The sequence below is a fragment of the Quercus robur genome, chromosome 3 (genome assembly GCF_932294415.1).
Source record: "Quercus robur chromosome 3, dhQueRobu3.1, whole genome shotgun sequence".
Taxonomy (NCBI): Eukaryota; Viridiplantae; Streptophyta; class Magnoliopsida; order Fagales; family Fagaceae; genus Quercus; species Quercus robur.
Window position 1 is genome coordinate 14273819 of NC_065536.1, and position 22726 is coordinate 14296544.

General features: G+C 32.3%; 1 protein-coding gene across 4 annotated transcripts in view; it reads left to right on the forward strand.

Annotated features, from left to right (window-relative positions):
• The first annotated feature begins 7696 nt into the window (after nt 1-7696).
• LOC126717203 (uncharacterized) overlaps nt 7697-22726 on the forward strand; it is a 33752-nt gene continuing 18722 nt past the window's right edge. The window contains exons 1-4 of one of the 4 annotated variants that reach the window (XM_050418643.1): nt 7699-8262; nt 8388-8502; nt 13542-13696; nt 19282-22085. In XM_050418643.1, coding sequence (XP_050274600.1) covers nt 19338-22085 — 2748 coding nt within the window. In that variant the 5' untranslated portion in view covers nt 7699-8262; nt 8388-8502; nt 13542-13696; nt 19282-19337. Of the gene's footprint in view, nt 8263-8347; nt 8503-13541; nt 13697-19281; nt 22086-22726 lie in introns of all 4 variants that reach the window. The other 3 variants (XM_050418642.1, XM_050418645.1, XM_050418644.1) reach the window with 3 other exon arrangements.

The following is a 22726-nucleotide window of genomic DNA, read 5'->3' on the forward strand; positions in this document are numbered from 1 at the left end:
GAGGAACGTTGAGGAGCTATACGTTCCAGCATGTTCAGTGAGAGGGAAATAGACTAGCTCATAGTTTAGCTAAAAATGTAGTTTTATCAGCAGACACTAATGTATGGGTAGAAACTCTACCCAAAGATGTGGAAGACGTATTCCAAACTGATTTACCTTGAGCTTATTTTGTTTTGACGTTGGTTCTTAATAATATTTCGCTTACATTCTTCTAAAAAATAAAATAAAATAAAATTATCGCATCATTATTAATTTAAACATATATTAAAAGAATGGTAGTTAAGGTTTGTTTATATATTAACAACCTTAGTTTATAAAAAAAAAAGAAGGAAAAAAAAACCTATTAAAATTTAATTCACTTCAAAATAGATGGATAAGATATTATAAATTTCAAATTAGAGTCATGCTAAAAACCTTAGAGGACTCTAATTAAGTCCTAGCAAATCTTTTTAAGTAAATAATAATAATAATAGTAATAAAAAGATCTATGCTTTTGAAGATTTTGAGAAATGGGCTTAGTTGACTCTGAACTTTAGGAAGTAACATGAGCCAACGGAAAGAAACTTGGGATCAAATAAAACACATATTCTCTTAGGTCTCAAATGCGAAAAATTCTCTTATAAGCTTGTCTCATGTAGTGTTCCTTCTTGTAACTTGTGGGTACTACATATCTATGGGATCTATCAAATATGAGAGAAACATTTTATGAGACAGTTTTACGAGATACTTCTCCTCAAATGGAATGCATAGTTGCAGCCCATGTCCAACTCTTAACTCCTCTCTATGGCAAGGCACCTCACTCTTATTAACTATGTTTTCTTGACAATACCTATGTATATAGTACAAACCATCCTTTTCTTTAGTCCAGTGTGTGAGCGGATTAACTAAAAGTCACAGGTCTTACCCCAAAGGGGACTCTAGTTGCCGAAGACATGCTCACTTTACTTTCCTGGAAATTAGTCACTAAGGAAAATTTTATTTTGGTTTGACAACTGGCTTCCTTATGGATTTTTAAGGAAAATTCTTGCCGGTCCTCTTATTGAGTTGGAGTTCAATCTCTCCACTTGGGAAAGTGGGATTTTAATTGTTGTAGGATTTCCTTTGAAATTCCTACCGATTAAAAACAAGTAATCAGAGTCACTCATTTGTCACAAATCCACCTCCCCAGTATAAAGTATAAACAACTTTGGCCCTCCAACTCAGGCACTTTATAAGTCTAGGCTGCCTTTTGATTCCTTAAATAAAATAACTACAATGATAAGTGTTACCAGATTACAAAATTACAAGTAAAAATAAACAATACGCCAATATGAAACAAAATCAGAATGAAGAATAAAAATTTTGAAATATAAAATACCAAAATAAAAAATAACAAAAACTTGACGTACAAAAGTTGCATTTTAATATTTATATCACAATTTAAAAATCTGTCTACATTAATCTTATCAAAAGCAAACGTAGGCTTTGATGGGCGCAGGACACATGTCATGTGACACTGGACAGAAGCCGGAACCAGCTTTGGTCAACAGTTTACTTTAATCAACTCGATAATTCAGTCGCCCTCTATGGAACCGACCAATGACTACGGTGAAGAAATCGAGAAAAGCAAGGGGAAAATATTAAAGAATAGAAAAGAAAATAGTACACTTCAATCAATTCAATAATTCTGCCTCCCACTATCCAATCTTGTGAAGAAAAGCAAAGGAAAAGACAGAAAAAGTTACAAGCCCTTATCTTTCATAGCTGCTGTCTCACTCACTCCCACAGCCTCATGACTCTTTGGCATTTTCCTAGCAAGAATTCAAAAGATTCGTTCCACATTGTTCCAAAATTTTCAAAAAGCAAAACAATAAAATAATTGTAAAGCGAACGAATCGAGTAGCATTGATTTTTTCGCTGATTTTTTTTTTTGCTGAATGAGTAGCATTGATTGATCACCAATATTATGAATAAATAAGTTATAAGGCAACGGGACAAAGACTTCCGTGCTTTTATACATGGGAGAAAGTTCCTCTGCAATCTGAATCGGAGGAAGTCCCTCTAAACTGTGATGTGTTATTATCAAAGAGTGACACTTGCACCACTTCATTAAAACTTAAATTCAAAAGATAACTCCTGTTAACTCAAATGTTAGCCCTTTTTTTATATTATTTTTTATTAAAAAAATAATTAATTATTTCTCACCACCTTCACCTAAACGCAGTCCTTTCTCTCTCTCTATCCTTCAACGCAAATCGGTTCCCCATCTCTCTGTCTTGTTCCAGATTGCAGAGAAACTTTCTCCAGCCGGTTTCTTCTTCCTCAGTATTTTCGTTCTCTCCCATGATCAGCTCTCACCCAAGTCTCTTCTTTCTTCATCTAACTCTCCCTCTTCGTCTAAACAACAATCACTCAATGCCCAATACATCTCTGTACCCAGATCGGCTTCTTTTGATGGTTGAGAATGAACTTAAACCAAGATTTAAAAGAACATAGGAGGCTTCTTCGATTTTCTCCATGGAATTTGTGTTTCATGGTTGTGTTGTTGATCTAGTGAGATAGGCGTTGTGATAGTGCAAATTATTTTTGAGGTTGAAGTTGAAGTTTGGGTGAGATCAATGGATTTGTTTTGGGTTTCTGTTTTGGTTTAGATTTGGGTATGGTATTTGATATTTGAGAAGTTTGTGGGTTTGTTGAGGATTAATGATAAACTTGGCTACTAGCAGCAGTAGAATTAGAATTTGATTTTGTCAGGTTTGTGGGTTTGTTTTAATCTTTCTTTGATATTTCTAGCTTATGTTTGATTTCTAAGAAATTTTTAATTTTTTAAAGAAAACTTTGGATACTGATATTTTGTTTTGGTGTAGCTTTGCCTGGGTTTTTCATGCTTGTTTGGCTTTTATCAGCTAGAAATTTTGGTTGACGGGGGCGGTAGCTTTTGGTTGAGGAAGAAGAATAATGATAAAAAACTGGGAAAGAAAAAGTATCAAGAGAATAATAAAAAATTGGTAAAGTAATGTCTTTCATCTGTTTTTGTCATAGAGATAGCTGCGAAAAGAATTGTCTCTGTCTTCGGCACTAATATAACCGCGAAAATAATCATCTTCATCACACAGGGATTGCCACAAAAAGAAGGGTTTGGAGGGGTGGTTCTCAGCGGCGACAGTGTGGGTGAGGGATGGGTGGGATCGTTTAGGTGATGGTGGTGAGAAATAATTATTTTTTTTAATAAAAAGAAGAAAAGAAAAAATGGCTAACGTTTGAGGTAACAGAGTTATCTCTTGAATTTGAGTTTTCTTAGAGTGGGACAGATGTCACTCTCTGATAATAACACGTTACAGTTTGGAGAGACTTCCTCCAATTCAGATTGCAGATAAACTTTCTCCTTATACATGTGCTTTTAGGGTGTGTTTGTATTCGCGTTTGCTGCGTTGCGTTTCACTTTCTACGTTTTCTCTTTTTTTTTTTTTTTTTTTTTTGGTTCACGCGTTTTCCCCCTCACAAGCGGCTACTGTTCATGTACTGTATATAAACAGTAGCCGCAACATTTGACCAGTTTTACGTGAACAATGCATTCGTGCACTGTTCACGGACCCACAAATTTCATTTTTTATCAATTTTTTCATTAAAAATGGGTCCCACGATACTATTCACACATTTAAAAATTATTTTGTTACAGTATTTTCAGTTTTCAGTTTTCAGTTTCAGCAAAATAAGTTCTATCGAATTATTCCGGCGTTTGCGTCTGCATTTTTGATTTTTTTTTTTTTTTTTTTTTACCAAAAGCACGTGAACACAGCTGCCAGTGGGTCCCGTGCACTGTGCACAGAACCCACACCACTTCTAACGTCCACAAATTGGCTCTACTATGGCACTATTAGTGGGTCCGTGTACTGTTCATGAAATCTATAAATCTTACTTTTCAACAATTTTGTCATTAAAAATGGGTTCCACGGTACTATTCACATATTTAAAAATTATTTTGTTACGGTGTTTTCAGTTTTCAGTTTCAGTAACAATAAGTTCAATCCAAACGGACCCATAAGTTCTTTTAAATGTTCTACCATCAAAAGATTCACATTAATAAATTTCCTAAAATTTCCTCTCAATTTTTTGATACAAACATATATTGTGTATTATTTTTAGAATGTATATTTTACATTTTAGTTAACTAGTTCTCAAAACATCCATATTTGATTTTCGATTACATGGGGATATTATTATTATTATTTTATTATTTCTCACTTTTTAAAATATCAATTTTTCTTTATTTCAGTTACTCTCGAGAGTATTGTTAATCTTTAGTTTCTTTAATGTATTATCTTTAAAAAAACTAAAACACAAAAAAGAAAAAAATAATTGTTTGGGTCGGGTATGACTACAACCCGGACCCGTTTTGTTTTTTGTTTTTAAACCCATACCCGACCCTATTATTTATCAGGTTGGGTAAAATCCGAACTATTAGGGTCGAGCCAAACCGGGTACCCGCGGATCGGGTTTAAATTGCCATTTCTACAATTGACTTGACGAAGACTTGTCTTCTCTAGCTCTTTAGAACACACAATTCAGTCTGATTGCATCCATCAAATAAATTGCTTCTTCCAATGCTTCCCAGTAGCACCAAACCTCACTTTACACTGAGAATGGGTGTAGTAAGTGTTTGAGCTATCAACCTCTCAAGGATTTGGATATAGAGAAGTAGGAGTTGAGGAAAAACCACAAATGATTGTGTAGAGGATTGTGGGTGTGACAATTTCTAACTCTCAAGGGTTATAGCTAAAGTTTTCTCTATGAAAAGCACTCCTTCCAATATGTGGGTGATGTGAGTATATATAGTGTGGGTGAAGACATGGTGTAGCAGATATGCCAAAATAGCAAAACAGAAAGTTTCACGGGTATCTCGCAGGAAAGTCTTACTCGCGAAATACTCGCGAAAACCACCTATCATGACTCTTCGCATTCCAGCCATGTGCTCTGCACGTGACTCACTTCGCGGGAAGGCTTCTCACGAAATACTCGTGAAATCCACACTTTCTTCAATAGGTACTTGAGTCTTCACACTTTCTCTCACGCATAACTCATACAATAAAATCCCACATAAAATACAGGGTTCAAATGATTGAACAAACATACAATTAAATTTGGTACGGAATTAAAGTCAACACAAAATAATTAGAAATAACAACTTTATAAAAAATGTTATTATTATTTAAACACGAAAATCTTTTGTTTAAAAACTACTACCAAACAGGCCCTGTATATGTCGATGTGGTGTGGTTTTTCATTGGAGTGCAAAATATCCACTACTTGCTGCACCGGACGTCTTCGGTTTGCCTAAATCATCGCCAACCACCGTGCTAGACACTTATAGTGGGCTTGGAAACAATCAGATTAGTTTGACTTAGCGGCGCTAGTTGGATTCTAAACAAACCTAGTTAATAGACATTAAAAGAGTCAGATTTATTGTTCCTCAAAAACAAAAGAGTCATATTTATTTATTTATTTTTTGATTGAAGAGTCTGGTTTATTAGATGGATTTTATTAATGTATGGCACACAATAATTTTTATTTTTTAAATTATTTTTTGAAAATTAAAAAAATATTAATAATTTTTTCAATATTTTTTTAGTATTTTAAAAAATAAATAACTAAAATGATGCCTTCAGTATTTAATGATATGTCATTTTCTTACTCAATTATTTTCCCTCGATCACGTTGTCTTGTCCCATCACTTTTTGGCGTTTTCCTGGTAAGAATTCAAAAGATTCGTTTCACGTACATTGTGATCCAGAATTTTCAAAAAGCAATACAGTAATAATTGTACGGAGATGCTTATTACACGCAGTCACACAGACTGCAGTAAACTTTTTCGTACAGCATTTATTGGTGGCCCATATAAGTCGATTACTAACAAACCAAACGCGTTTTCCTAATTAAGGCACCTTTGGACCGGTTGCTCACAGCGTTGTATTTTTAGAAATATGAATAAGTTAAAAAATACGAGAAAATATATATAATGTTATTTAAAAATTAAAAATTTATTATTAAATTATTGTATCAGTGGAGCCTAAATTTATTGTGTGATATTATTTGATATCAAATATTTTTTTTTTGTTATGAATAAATATGGTAATGGAAAAAGACTTCCATCCTTTTTTTTTTTTTGTTTATTTATTTACTGTTCACATAAGTGTTTAGACCTCTTTGATACTTAACTTCTCTTCCATATGTATATAATCTACCGTCAAAAATATATTAGGTAATTATAACAATGAATCTCTTATGAATGATCCTAATATGCTCTAAAAATATTGAAAACTAGGACTTCATAAATCTCAAGAGGCCTGGAAAACTTCTGCACCAATTCTTTGAGATTTTCTAGCTTAAGTTGGAAGTATAGACGTATAGTAGTATAAATCTCACATATGTAACTGTATACTCAATCTTTTTAAGTTTCATGTGATTATGCTCCCCGTACATACTTTTTGTCAAGACATACTCATAAACTTTAAGCCTCCGTTAGCATAAAGATGAAAAATTAAAATTATTTTACTGTTCAATTTATTTTTGTTATTATTTATGGGTCTCATTACACTTTTTGATACTATTAATGGACCTGTACTATTTCAATTAATTTTTGCTTTTATCTATAGTATTTTCAGTAATAAGTTTTCAGTTTTAACAAAATAAGCGGTATTCAAACAGACCCTAAGTGTGCGCTTGGAAAGAGATTAAAAATGAAAATTATTTCATTATTCTTTTTATTTTTGCTACTATTCATGGGCTCACTGCACTTTTTGGTACTATTCATGAGTCTCACTGTACTATTTCAACTAACTTTTACTTTTATTTACAGTACTTTGAATAATAATTTTTCAGTTTCAGCAAAATAAGTAATATCTAAACACACCTTAACTTGAATGTATTAATTTATCAATATAGTACTAGGTGAAATTAACCTCGGAGATGTTCAATGCCAACGAGAAAAAAGTTAAGGACCACTCGGCATGGCATTTTAAACAACAGTTTTCTATTTTTAAACAACATTATATGTATTTTTACACACTTTTTCACTCATACGTATTTCCAAAAAATATAAACACCATTATTAGAATAACGTTACCAAACGAGCCTTTAGTATTGTGAGTTTTGACATCAATAATATTATCAATCTAGCCATAGCATGCCTCACTGATTTTTAAATTTTACGGGAGTGTTTGGTAGAGAAGTTTGAGTAATGTTGTTTGAGTGTTTTTGATATATGTGTGGATGAAAAAGTGTGTAATATTATTTAAAATGCTCAAAAGTGTGTTCAAAATAGGCTACCAAATGGGCCCTACAACTTTTGTTTTTTAAATTAAGGTGGGAATAATGTGAACACCAACGCTACTCTTTGTAGTGAATTAATTTATTTTTTTGTACCCACCTAGTCGTGCAATGAAATATTTTATTTTGAGCTAATAAGTTTCAATTTGTAAAATATCTTATTTTGAAATAACGGGGGTGATTGGTAGAGTAGTTTGAGAATTATTGTTTGGAATTTTTCAAAATATATGTGAATAAAAATGTATGTAAAAATATATGTAATATTATTTAAAATGTAAAAATATGAGATTGAACTCACCCACCAAAACAGGCCCAAAATATTTGTGTTACAAATTTGCCTATATAAAAAATCAATGGTATTTTGACAAGAAAATAAAATATAATTCTCATTAGGTTCAAATTCTATTATTCCTATTTCCTACTAAAAAACATAGAGTCAATGAGCAGGAAAAGAAACTATCTTCTGTTGAGGTCCACTTTTAAAGAGACTTTTCCTACTCTACTCTCCCTCATTTCTTTTGAGTCTTACTCTTGTCCTTTGAATTAATTTTCACAGCAGCTTTTGTGTTGTCACTCTTCATCCTCTCATCTTGGGTTTAGTTTGCTCCACTTCTCAAAACAAAAAGAAAGAAAGAGTTTGATACTTTCTACTTTACGCCATTGATTTTCGTTGCAGCCATCTCTTAGTTTGGTTCTGCTTTACTCGATCCAGTTCCTTTTTTAAAAAAGAAAAAAAAAAAATCAAACTTTTTACCTTAATTTTCGTTGCAGTTTTTTGTGTTAGTATCCTATCATTTTAGTTGTACTCTGCTCCACTTTTCCAAAAAAGAAAAAAAAAAAAAAGTAGTTAAGTATTTTAAGCTTCTCATCCCCTGCTCTCATTTACTATAGCGATTATCCTTGATCTGTGAAGTCATAGAAGAAAAACCTACAAAAATTGTAGTGTGAAGGAGAGAGGTACTTCCTTTTAGTTTCTTACTTTTATATTTTTTTTCTTCGCTTATGCTATCCTCTCATTCCTCAATTTGATTTTTTGTTGCAGTTTGTTTGCTCTGTTTTACTTGTCAAGACTTGTAACGCAGGGAAAAGAAGAAGGTATAGCCAACTGTTCACAGTTACTGCTACTCAGCAAAGTGACTGTCCGAGTGGAAAACAAAACAAGCTGCTCTGGAATAGTTTGAGATCCTAAAGAGAGAGGTACCTTCTTATTTCTCTTTTCTCATTCGTCCTTTGACATGGTTCTTGCTTTGTTGTGGTTATAATCCTTTTTTTTTTTTGGCTAAGTAATTGTGGTTCTAATTACTGTTCCTAATTTGCTGCTTAATTATGGTCACAATAGCTGCTCTTAAAAAGAAAACTAGCATGTAACCTGCATTATCTATAATTCTACATACACTTTAAGATTTGCAGGTTCTTTACCTCAAAAAATGAAAAAAAGATTCGTAGATCGTATGCTTGATGGTAGTATTTTAATATTTTTAGGTTGTGTTTTTTTAGTCTACGGACATGGGTCAACAAAGAAATCTTTTTGATAACCAAAGACTTTCGTTTCTATGAATATTGCTTTGATAAGTTGATTTTTTTCTTTTTTAATTTTTGAGAATCAGTTGATTTGATTGCTGAGTGATAAGAATAGAAAAGAAAATAATGTAATATCTCATTTTTACCATATAGAAAACCACAAGACAAGACTTGCCTGAGTTTTTTTAAGAGAAAGGGTAAATATTTCATAGATCAGACCGTTAAGAATGTTCGATTAAACTGATACCATCTAAAATGTAAAACCTATAATTAATTTTCCATGTTTAACCTATGTTGAAGAAAAAAATTTATGTTTAATTATGCAGATAAAAAGAGAGAGAGGTGAAGCAAATCAAGTGGCTCACTCTTACTTTCTTTTCATGTTGATATAGATAAATTTTCATTTTATGTTTTGAATTTTTGTTTTTATTGAAATAAATAAAATCATAGTGGTGATTCTGGTGATTTTGGTGAAGGTGGAAGTGGGGATTATCTCCCCAGTTGATTAGCGTTTAGCTTCTTTGATCACCACTATGATTTTATTGGATAATATTCTTGATAGTTGATAGTATTGGATCATATCAAGGTACCAAATTGGTGAAAAGATGTTTTCGTAGAATTGGACAATATCCTGCCGGTGTTTGATTCTTAAAAAAAAAAAAAAATAATAAAAAAATCCTGCCACTATCCTCGCCAAGCAATTCAAAAATACAAATTTAGGAGAGAGTTTAGGATTTGGGAGTGCCATACCAGTAATATATGTTTTCCACTAATTTTTACTGTTTTTCAATTGCTACGGAGATCGGGTGAGGTGGGAGATATACTATTCTTCTGTGCAGAATGCAGAAGATAAACTTTAACCGTTATAAAATTTCCATATAAGGGTATAAAACATTTAATTGCATAGTTGGAGATAATTAATGCTATTAGCAGTGGCAGCTCTAGAGTGGTAAAGTGGTCAATAAAGCAATAACTTGAATATTTTCTATAACTGCGAGCCAAGTTGCTAAGGAAAGCAAAATTTTTACGACTATAATGCCAAAAAGAATATAATTGTCGTCACCATCAAGAAAAACTCAAAACCACAATATTTTTCTTAGCACCATTTTTTATGGAAAAATGAAATTATAGATTATTTATATTAAATAGGTTGAATGAGCTACAAATTTGAATGATTAGCAATTTTTATCTTTTTGTTTTATAATAGGCCTTTTGTTGAATAATTTGTTGACTTGTTGTTGTTTGGTCTTGTTTTGTTATTGTTTGGTTTATGTTTGTTGTTATTTGGGCTGATATTTATTGTTATTATTTATATCTTAAAAAAAATTAAGGATTAAGTTTGGGGGTATAATTAATTTTGAAGTAATGCTATGTCTACAAAATTTTTATGCAAGAAGTTGTTCATTAGTGGATAAAAAAATAATATTAATAATAGGCCAAATTAGAATCAGTAACAGCTTACCACATTGAATTTGTTATGAAATTCTTGTGAAAATGTTATGAATGTAGCATTACTCTTATTTTTGTTGAACCAAAATTTTTGTAATTCTCATGTCAGATTTTTATAAAATGGTCACAATATGTTATTTAGCATATAATTTTTTTTTTTTTGGCAAGTTTATATATACATTTTTTTTTTTTGCAAGTGAGGGTGATCTTGTGACCACCCTAGCTTGGCGGCTGGCTATAAGATCACTTTTTTATAGAAGGTTGATGACAAGACCATTAGAGTGTTTCTATCATTCGATTTATTACAAAATAATGCTTATAAAATGTGTAATTCTTACAAAGTTGCATAAGGTGTAACCCTCTCTGTGTCTCTCTCTCTATATATATATGTGTGTGTGTACATATGGAAAGAAAGTTTGGAAGCAAGAACAGAGATTGCTTTTTCTTGGGACATACAGACTTTATTACAAATATAAAGGAATGAATGATTTTAAAAATCTTGCGAATTCTCCAATTTCAATAGAAAGGAATGAACGGTTTTAAAATCCTTGCAAATTCCCCATAAAAAATCATTTTATAACAAAAATGAACTTTTGTGTTACACCGCAATTTGTTGTTTTTCATTTTTTTAGAGAAGGAATTAAGAATTAAAACTTAGGTTCTCCCATTAGAGAAATTAGCTTGTATGTCCATGCATATGCATGAGATGCATATACAAATAAATATAACTAAACTTTTCTTTTAAGAGATAGTTGCAACGTATGATGTCTGCTCCTTATAATTTCTTTTTGTCATTAGACCAAGATACCAATTGATTTTTAAGACTGAGATCGAACCCCGAATCTCTTGATTGACAATAAGAGACTTTACTAGTTGAGCTAATTAGAACCTACATAAGCATAACTAAATGCGTATTAAAATTTTGCCAAGTTTATATATAATATATATAATATTCATATATTTGAATATATGAAATAGCTATTAATAAATATAAGTTTATTTGAAACAAATGAAGAAAAAAAATCATATAAATTGTTATCCATGAAATTCTCAATTTTAGTATGTCCAACATCATATATATGTTAACATGAGCGGCTCCATTTGGAGCCTAGGGGGTTCAAATGAACCCCCTCAACTAGCCCAAAAAGAAACACTATATATAAATTTTTTTGACCTCCTAAAACAAAAATTTGAATACCGAACCTTATATTTTCTTTTAAGCCCAGTTGAAATAATTTTGAATATGATCTTCTTAACAATATCATAACATTTTTAAACACAAAAAAAAAGGTTCAATAACAAACCAATTTGATCTAAAATTTTGGGAAAAAAATTAATGAGCCCAATAACAAAAATAGAAATTTTTTATTTTTTTCTTTTACAGCGAGTTTCAACCTATGACGTTCGTTTTTGATGATAACTTTTTATCATCAGACCAAGATACCAATTGGTTTTTTGGTATAGGCGGGGATTGAACCCTAGATTTTTTATCCAACCATTAAAGATTTTACAAGTTAAACTAACTAGAACCCACAAAAATTTGTTAATCTTAAACCTTAAAAGAAGTCCATTTAGATCTTAACAAATTTGAAATAAATCAATCAAATGGAAGATTAATGAATAAATGATTATTTTGGCTGTATACATTAAACGAGATGTAGTTCGTAGGATTAATAATGAAAATATCATGCAATGATTTCAAAATATGAATCATCGTAGAAAGCAATTGTAAAACTTTATTTATTTCAGTTTTTGTTTTTTGTATTTTTTGTGATGTCGATATATTCAAGTACTCTTTTGTTTTAAATTTTGTATAGTTTATATTTCTTGATCTCCCTAAAAAATAATCTTGGAGCTGCCAATATGTGTGTATGAGAGAAAGTGAGAGAGAGAGAGAGAGAGAGAGAGAGAAACCAGGTATTTCCACTGAATAATAAAGTTATAATATTGTGCAATTTTTTTCTTAAAAAATAAAATTAATTAACTTTTTTCCCCTTGAATGAAAGTGGTTAATCATGAATATCATTTGTAAGTTGTAACCATGTCCATGATATAAAAACAGGAGTTAGGACTTAAGACACCAAATGGCATGAAAATTTACTATTGTCTATTGCCTGGAGCGTAATTTCCTATTAGATTTGAAATTTATGTTGATTTACCAGCTTCTTAATAAAATTCAAAGCATTTTTTTTCTCAAAAAAAAAGATTTGAAATTATATATATCCACCAAAAAAAAATACTAACTCAATTTTGAGAATTATTATTTTCATACTAATTTTATTGTTATTATTAGACCAACTTCTGTTATATGATGGTTCAGATAAAGGATATATTTTCTTCTAAAAAAGAAAAAGATAAAGGATATATTTATGATAATAAATACTGCAAAGTATAAGAACAAAATCTAGAGTGAAAATAATGGTGCCACATATATATATATATATATATATGGACAAAATGGGCTTTTGCCCTTTTCCACAAAACTAATAAGCCTTTTACCCTTATTCCCAAACTAAATAGGGAAATGCTCCTCTTTTGAAACTCGATTTTCTCAAAATCGAGTTAAAAAAAAAAAAATCTAAAGTCCAATAGTGACGTTTTAAGAACCTATAGTGACGTTTTATAACTTGATATTCACAAAATCGATTTTATGGATATCAAGTTACGAAACGCCACTATAGGTCTTTAAAGACGTCACTATAGGTCCTTAAAAACGTCACTATAGGGTTTAACTCGATTTTGAAAAAATCGAGTTTCAAAAGAGGGGCATTTCCCTATTTAGTTTGGGAAGAAGGGCAAAAGGCTAATTAGTTTTGTGGCCCATTTTGTCCATATATATATATATATATATATTTGATTTATAGACAGCCACAATTATTTTTATTCCGTATAGTGTGCTATATTACTAAATGCCTCCGCGTAGAAACCTCATTTTGGACGGGCGGTTGCACCCACACTCCTGCCAAGTGCTAATGATCTTATGTGCGCAAAAAATTTTATCATGACTTTTGAGTAGAGTTGTGGTGTGTCTTTGTGTTAGAACCTCTTTCCCTCTCTCCTGTGTGTGGTTGTTTTTCAAAAAAAAAAAATCTTATATGTGCTAAAAATGTATTGCATCAAGCCTTATTACAACCTGCCGTATATTAATAAAAAATTTATCTAACTTGTAGTGTGAAGGAGAAAGGTACTTCCTTCTAGTTTCTTACTTTTTTATTTTTCTTCGCTTATGCTATCCTTTCATTCCTCTATTTCATTTTTTGTTGCAGTTTGTTTGCTCTGTTTTACTTATCAAGACTTGTAACGAAGGGGAAAGCAAAAGGTATCGCCAACTGTTCACGATTACTGCTACTCAGCACATTGACCGTCCGAGCGGAAAACAAAACAAGCTATTCTGGAATAGTTTGATATCCTCAAAAGAGAGGTACCTTCTTTTCTTCTTTTTTCTCATTCGTCCTTTGATATGGTTCTTGCTTTGTTGTGGTTTGACTGCAAACACCCCCCCCCCCCCTCCTTTTTTGGCTTTGTAATTGTGGTTCTAATAACTATTCCTAATTTGGTGCTTAATTAATAATTATGGTTACAATAGTTACCCTTAAAAGGAAAACTAGCATGTAGCCCGAAGTATATTCTTCTACAATTCTATATACACTAAAAGATTTGTAGATCATTTTCCTAAAAAAATAAAAAGATATAGTTGTAGATCATATATTTTGCTATAGTATTTTAATATTTTTAGGTTGTGCTTTTTTATTTATTTATTTATCTTTTTACTGTAATGATTATTTCATCTAATTTTTTGTTAGCACTTATTTTAAATTTTTTATCATATAGTTGAAGAAGATGCTTTGATCCTAATTAAATTGTATATATTGAAAATTTGGTCAATAACAAATATTTATCATTTTTGTGGGTACTAAAACAAAACTTATCAGTTACCACATAGTGCATCTAGTATATTACATGGTCCATAAAATGCCATACATTATCCCAAGTAGGGCTGTCCATGGGTTGGGCCAAGTCGTATTTGTGCCTAACCCAAACTCGATCCGAAAACTTTGGGTGGATAAAAACGTAAACCAAAACCGACCTAGAAGACTCATTGGATCGGCTAGTTTGGGTCTCATCAGGTGTTAGGTTGTATCGGTCGATTTCAGGTTTTGTCATTGGAGCTAAGATTAGGCCGGATCCATCAAGATCTAGCCTAGATTTTGTTAGATAATTACAAGATCTTGCTAGATCTTGAGAAACCGTCAGTTGATTGGAATTCCGTCGGGTTTTGAAACCCAAAACTGCCACTCAACCCTCACCCCTTGGGTTTTGATGTTGGAAACCTACAGCCAACCATGGGCTACTCTGATTGGACCAGTCTTGGTATGAGCGGCGTTGGGTCAGTTGGTTCTGGAGAGTTACGGCTGGTTGTGGACAGCCCAGCCGTAATCCCAAGATCAAAAATATGGTTTAGATCATAGGTATTTATACAAAAAAGAAAAAGAAAAAAAAAGGGATTAAATCAGGTGTATTATTCATATTTTTATATGGTTCATTCAATTTTGGATTCTTTGTTTTTTTAATGAATAATTAACTTTGCACAAAAATTTAAAATCTTAAATTGGACATGTAACGCAAAATTAGACCTCAATTAAAATCTAAAAATCTACGGTTTTGAGCTTCTTTGACGCTGATCATACCCAAAGGTCCCAAATTGACCACCAATAACCCCTACGATTTTATTGGATAACATCCTTGATTGTTGATAGTATTAGGTCATATGAGTCATATCAAGGTACCAAATTGGTGAAAAGATGTTTTAACAAAATTGGATAATATCCTGCCCATGTTTGATTCTTAAAAAAAAAAAAAAAAAAAAAAAAAAAAAAAAAAAATCCTGCCACTATCCTAAATCTTTTAAGAATTTAGATTATACAAGGGAGCTCGCCAAGCAATTCAAAAATACAAACCTAGGATAGAGTTTAGAATTTGGGAGTGTGATACCAATAATATATGTTTTCGTCTAATATTGATTGTTTGACAATTGCTATGGAGATCAGGTGAGGTGGGAGATATACAATTCTTTTGTGCCTAAGAGCATTCACAATGATGATCTTAAAAAATTTAGTTTTCAGCATCTCAAAAAGCAATTTTGTCTATTTTACCACGTCACTTTACAATACATCTAACATTAAAAGTTTTATTTTTTTAGCACTTGATTTAAAATAATATAAACAATTCATTAAAATAATAAAAAGCAACTACCATAAAAACAAATACCACATAAACATTTAGCATCTAGCCATAGCCACAACCACCTCCACGTCCACCTTCACCACCAACCACAACCACCTCCACCACTATGGCAACCACAACCCATTGCCAAAAAAAAAAAAAAGTTTAAAAATTAAAAAATTAAAAAAAAATCACAACCCAACACCACCACCAACCACAACAACCCACCATCTCACAACCACAACCCATTGCCATAGCCAAACCCATGAAACCCATAGCCAAAATCCACAAAACCCACCGCCACAGCCAAAGTCAACCACCATCACTAGCATTGCCGTTAAACCCATATGAACACACAAAAACAAGAACCCAATCACAATCAAAACATACCCAAATTTTGATCTCAATCTCGATCGTCACAGCCAAGAGAGAAGATAGATGGACTTGGTGCCATGACAGCCTTGGCGGCCTGCGGCGACGGAGTGGTAGTGAGAGGAGGAAGAGAGAGAGAGGGTTAGGTTGGGTGTGTCATCGCTTCAATGGAGCAGCTGGGGCAAGAGGGTGCAGAGAGAGAGAAAATACAAAAAAGAGAGAAAAGTGAATCAGTGAAGAAGAAAGAAAAAAAAAAAAAAAAAAAGAGAGTTGTGATATTGTGATATGGTGAAGAGAGAGAGAGGATTATTTTAATAGAAAAATCAAGTCATGCAATAAAAAAATTATTTTATTTTATATCTCTTGAGCCACAGGAGACTACAATAGATGGTAGTTTATTGTAACTCATTTACATTGCAAAAAAAATTTATGTATTGAACTATCATTGTAGCATGTTTTTTGTGGTGTGGGTTGGTAAAAGTAGTTTTTTAGCAATTTGAGAGGATCACTGTAAATGCTCTAATGAACTTTAGGAAATGATGATATTGTGGTGTGAAAAATTAGAGTAAAGAAGATAAACATTAACCGTAATAAATTTTCCATGTAAGGGTACAAAACATTTAATTACATAGTTGAAGATAATTAGTGCTATTAGATCACTTATTTATAGAAGGTTGATGACATTATCATTAGCGTGTGTCTACTGTGAGATTTATTACAAATCAATGGCTTATAAAAAGTTTAACTGTTACAAAGTTACATCAGGTGTAATTTTAACCCCCCCTCTCTCTCTCTTTCTCTCTCTCTCTCTCTCTCTCTCTATATATATATATATATATATATATATATACATATAAGTTTGGAAGCAAGAATAGAGATTGCTTTATCTTGAGACATACACACTTTATTACAATTAGGGGTGTTCGTGGTGCGGTGTGGTGCGATTTTAAGTCATTTTTAGCACCGCAATTTGTACTGCAGTTTAGCCAAAATCATAACCATACTGCACTTTATTTTTGCGGTCACATGTATAGTGCGGTGTGGTATGGTGCGGTTTAGAGTTTAGTCAAAACCATAACTGCACCGCACCTCATTTTTGCGGTCACATGTGCGGTGTGGTGTATACGATGCGGTTTAAAGCCGTTGTATTTTTCAAATTTTGGGCTTTTCTTGCCTAGCCCAAAACTGATTTTCCCCTTTGTTTTAGGCCAAATTTTAAACTATTAAGCTAGTTTTTCTTTATTTGGGTTGAATTTCCTAATGACCACTTGCTAGGGTTATTAAATTTTTTTTTTTTAAACTAGAGTTATCAAACTATTAATAATATATTTAATATTAAAAAAATTAATATATTAATATATAGAGAGGGTGTAGTGCAGTGTGGTTTGTGCAATTTTTTTATTATAAAACCGCAAATTGCACTATACTATGCAGTGCGGTGCGGTGCACTGTAACTTGCGGTGCGATACGGTTATACCATTTTGCATGTGGTTTGGGTGAACACCCAAAATTACAGTAGAAAGGAGTGAATTATTTTAAAAATCTTTCGAATTCTCCCAATTACAATAGAAAGGAATGAACGGTTTTAAAATCCTTGGAAATTCCACATTAAAAAAAAATCATTTTATGGACAAAAATGAACTTTGGTGTTATATTGCTATTTGTTGTTTTTCACTTTTTTAATAGGAGTTGAGGATTAAAACTCAAGTTTTCTCATTAGAGAAACTAGCTTGTAATTCCATGTATACACATGAGATACATTTACAAATAAGTATAACTTAACTTTTCTTTTAGGGTAAATTGCAAATTACACCCTTAAAGTTTGGGGATGTTTGGATTTTATACCCTAAAATTTCAAAATTTAGATTTTACCCCTTGGCGTTTGGGGTGTTTGGATTTTACACTTTAACGTTACAGAATTTGGATTTTATCCCCTAAATTTTAGGAATGTTTGGATTTAACACTCTAAAATTCTGAAATTTCAGGGTGTAAAATCCAAACACCCCTAAATTTAGGAGGTAAATTTTAAATTTTGAAACATTAGGTGTAAAATCCAAACACTTTCAAATTTCAGGGGATAAATCTAAATTCTAAAACTTCAGGGTGCAAAATCCAAACACTCCCAAACTTTAGGAGTGTAATTTGCAATTTATCCTTATTTTAAAAGTTAATTTCAACTTATGATGTCCATTACTTAAAATTTCTCTTATAATCAGATCAAGACACCAATTGGTTTTTAAGACCAGGATCAAATCCCATATCTCTTATTCGATAACAAGAAATTTTATCAGTTGAGTTAATTAAAACTCACATAAGCATGTATTAAAATTTTACCATGTTTATATATAATATATATAATGTTTGTACATGTGACTATATAAATTAGCTATTAGTAAATATAAGTTTATTTGAAACAAATGAAGAAAAAAATCATATAAATTGTTATCCATGAAATTCTCAATTTAGTTTGTCGAACTACTATTTGTATAATAATAATAATAATAAAATGAATCAACGATGGTTATTTTTTTTTTAATTTTGAATTTTCACTTAATAACTCGTTTAGCACAAAACAATTATGAAAATTAAATTGGATTTTTGTAGTGTAGTAAATAGTAATACCAAAATTAAGAAAATTGGATGAGACACATGGCACCGGATAGTTCCACTGAATAATAAATTTTTAAAATTGTGCAATTTTTGTCATAAAAAAGGAAAATTAACTTTTTCCCGCCATAATGAAAGTAGTTAATCATGTATAGTATTTGTAAGTTGTATTTATCCATGATATAAAAACAGGAGTTAGGACTTAAGACACCAACGGCATGAGAATTTACTATTGCCAAGAACGTAATTTCCTATTAGATTTGAAATTATATTTATCCAAAAAAAACTAAATTGGATTTTGGGAATTATTATTCGACCAACTTCTGTTATATGATGGATCAGATAAAGGATATATTTTCTTCTCAAAAGAGAAAAAGAAAAAGAAAAAGAAATTGTTAATGTCGTAAAAAAAAATTATATGCACAAGAATCTAGTGCAACAAACCTTATCACAACCTGCCGTATTAGACTTTTAGCCCAAAAAAAAAAAATCTCTAACTTGGTGTAGCTTTTTTTAATATTGTCAATGTTTGCTTCTTTTTTTTTTTTTTTTTTTTTTTTTTTTGTTGGTATATAGCCAAGAGTTTTTTATATTAATTGACATCTTTTCATGTATGAAGTGTTTGGAGTTTACAAGAAAAGAGGTCAAACCATAGAGTTAGTAACATATTATAATTATCTTCATAAATATTTCAAGACAGAGGTATATGATGTCTTTGTATGGGCTTCTTTTGTCTTTCAATTTGATTACATTCTCATTGTTATCATCGTTTTTAATTGGGCCTTTCTTTACCTCTACTCTCAGGACAGCAGCCCAACCCAAAAATACACAAAAAAGTAAACCAATCTGAAGCAACAGAAATGGAGTTTCTTACGTCAGCCTTTCAAGTGGTCTTTGAAAAAATTGTGGATTACACAATTGGAGCAGCCGCACGTCAGATGGGTTACCTGATTCACTACCAAAAAAATGTTGACAATCTCAGGACCGAAGTTAAAGAGCTCGAGGAAGTTAGAGAAAGTGTGCAACAAAAGGTCGAAGCTGCTCAAAGGAACGTAGAAGAAATTGAAGCTAAGGTCAGGAGGTGGCTGACAAGTGCTGAGGAGATCACTGCAGAGGTACAAATATTCTTGGAGGACGTAGACCAAGCAAATTTGAAGACCCGTTATCAGCTTGGCAGAAGAGCAGACGAGTTGGGATTGGCCGTCAAGGATATCAAGGATAAGGGCACGTTCCAGACAGTTGGCCATCCCGTCCCTATTCAAGGAGGTACTACAATTTCTACTACAGGTTATGAGGACTTTGAATCAAGAAAGTTAATCTTCGATGGAGTTATGAAGGCTCTAAAAGATGATAATATCCGTGCCATTGGGGTTTGTGGGATGGGCGGCTTGGGCAAGACCATGCTTGTTGGAAAAGTTGCTACACAAGCCATAGAAGACAAGTTATTTGAAAGGATCGCTACAGTAGTTGTATCCCAAACTCCAAACTTGAAACAGATTCAGAAAGACATTGCAAAAGAATTAGAGTTGGAGTTTAAAGATGAGTACGCTGATTTTCGAAAAGCACATTTGCTACGTGAGCGGTTGAAGAAAGAGAAGATCCTTTTAATTATAGATGATATTTGGAACAAGATTGACTTGGAGGATCTTGGAATTTCTATTGGGGATGATCGCAGAGGAAGCAAACTATTGCTAACATCTAGATTTCGAGATGTATTAGACAAGGATATGGATGCTGAAAAGATATTCCAAGTTGAAGTTCTATTAAACAATGAAGCTAAATTCTTGTTTGTAAAGATAGTTGGCGATTTTGCTGAAACAATGGATTTCCAATCTACCATGGTTGAGGTTGTCAAAGAATGTGCAGGTTTACCAATTGCCATTACAGCTGTTGCGAATACATTGAAAAAGCAAAAGAATCCAAATATATGGAAGGATGCCTTGCGACAATTACAAAGGGCAAATCCAACACAGATCAAAGGGATGCATGACAAGGTATACCCGAGTATAAAGTTGAGTTATAATTCTTTAACTAAGGAAGCAAAATCTTTATTCTTGTTCTGCAGTTCATTTGAAGAAGATACGGTCGTAAAAATCGATCTCTTATGGAGATATTTGGTGGGTTTGGACTTCTTTGAAGATGTTTATAAAATGGAAGAAGTGAGAAATAGGGTCCACACATTGGTCAATAGTCTAAAAGATTCTTGCTTGTTGGAAGGTTGCGGAAGTGGTACATTTAAAATGCATGACGTCATTCGTGATGTTGCCATTTATATTGCAGACAAAGAAAAGGAAATGTTAACCATAAGAAGTTCAGATGATTCGGAAAAGTGGTCCAATATGAGAAAACTGAAAGATTCCATTGGAGTCGCACTCTTTGAAGCAAAGTTTAGTGAGCTTCCTGAAAGGTTGGAATGTCCACAACTTAACTTCATTATTTTGGGCGATAAAGAAAATTCTTCGCCAATTCCTAATAACTTTTTTGAAGGGGCGAAAGAGCTAAAAGTTTTAGTTTTGATGAGAGTAAGTCTCCCACTTCCCTCATCCCTTTCATTTCTTCAGAACCTCCAAACATTGGCTTTGCTTAATTGCGAGTCAGAAGACATGGCTTTGATTGGAGAATTGAAGAATTTGAAAGCTCTTGTCCTAGTTGACTCCAAGATTAAGCAGTTACCCATGGGAATAAGGCAATTGACTCACCTTCAATTGTTGGATTTGAGAAGGTGCACCAAACTTGAAGCCATTCCATCAAATGTACTATCAAATTTGAAAAACATAGAAGAAATACATATGAATCGTAGCTTTAATCAATGGCAGGTCGATGGTGAAATTACAGAAAGAAGCAATGCTAGAGTCTCAGAGTTAGATCATTTGTCACAGTTGACCACATTATGTATACATATTCCGAATCCCAAGATTCTGCCAAAAGCCTTGCTTTTTGATAAGCTGGTCAGATATGAAATATTAATAGGCCCTGAATGGAATTGGAATTGGGATGGTAATTTTGAGTTTGAAATCTCAAGAACATTGAAAATTGACCTTGATAGAAGCTTTCAAGAAGAGGATGGAATTAAAATTTTATTGAAAACTTGCGAATATCTCAATTTGGCTCCTGGGAAGGGTATTAAAAATATCCTTTATGAAGTTGATAAGGAAGGCTTTCCACGATTGAAGCATCTTTATGTTGAAGATAGCGATGAGATTCAATACATCATTGACTCGATAGGTCAATGTGTTGCCTTTCCTGTTTTGGAGTTACTTTCTCTAGTCAATATGATCAATTTGGAAAAGATATGCCATAACCAACTTGCAATGGGGTCTTTCCACAACTTGAGAAAGTTAGAAATGAGAGAATGTGATAATTTGATATTTGTCTTCTCCTCAAGCTGGCTCAAATGCTTTTCGCAACTCCAAGAAATAGAGATTGAGGATTGCAAGGTAATGAGTACAATTGTTGCAGAGCAAAGAAAATGTGGAATACAGGTCAATGACGACATCATTACGGATACATTTGACTTCACTCAATTGCGTTCTTTAAATCTAAAAACATTACCAAATTTATTGGGCTTCTGTTCTAATGTTGATTCTCAACCACTTTTCAACAAAAAGGTACTGTTATGACTTATGATTTTATATCCTGTACAGATTGTGATAACCTTCACACGTACACATTTTAAAGTGAAGCATGAATTACTTGCTAGTTATTCATTATTGCAAAGTCAAACCCCTTATATCATGATCATGACTTTCATTTTGATGGAAAGTATTGATCCCATTAATATCATTACTTCCCACAAATTACTAGATTGATGTAATTTGCTCACAAAATTTCCTTAAGAGGGAATATGTTAGACAAACACATATCACAGCGATCTTCCTATTAGTCAATAATTGATTTTCTTTGTGCATGTCAAATTACTTCAATTATGTCCGTTTTATTTCGTTACTTAACTTATTTGATCATTTGTAATATATTTAGAATGTTTAAATTAGTTTGTTTAATTACTAGTGTTAAGGTCCAAACTAAGTTTGTTAACCATAGAAATCTAGAGGGAAATTGTATATATATTTTTATTGCCGTTTTAAGCTTCAATAAAACTGAAACTACCCCCATTATCAACTCTCATTCTCTTAAAAAAAAACACAAGCAAACAAACAAATCGGGTTGGGTTGGGTGCCCATTACCCAACGGGATGGGAAGAGAAAAATTGTTTCTGAACTGGGATTTACTCTTTAGAATCTCTGAGCTA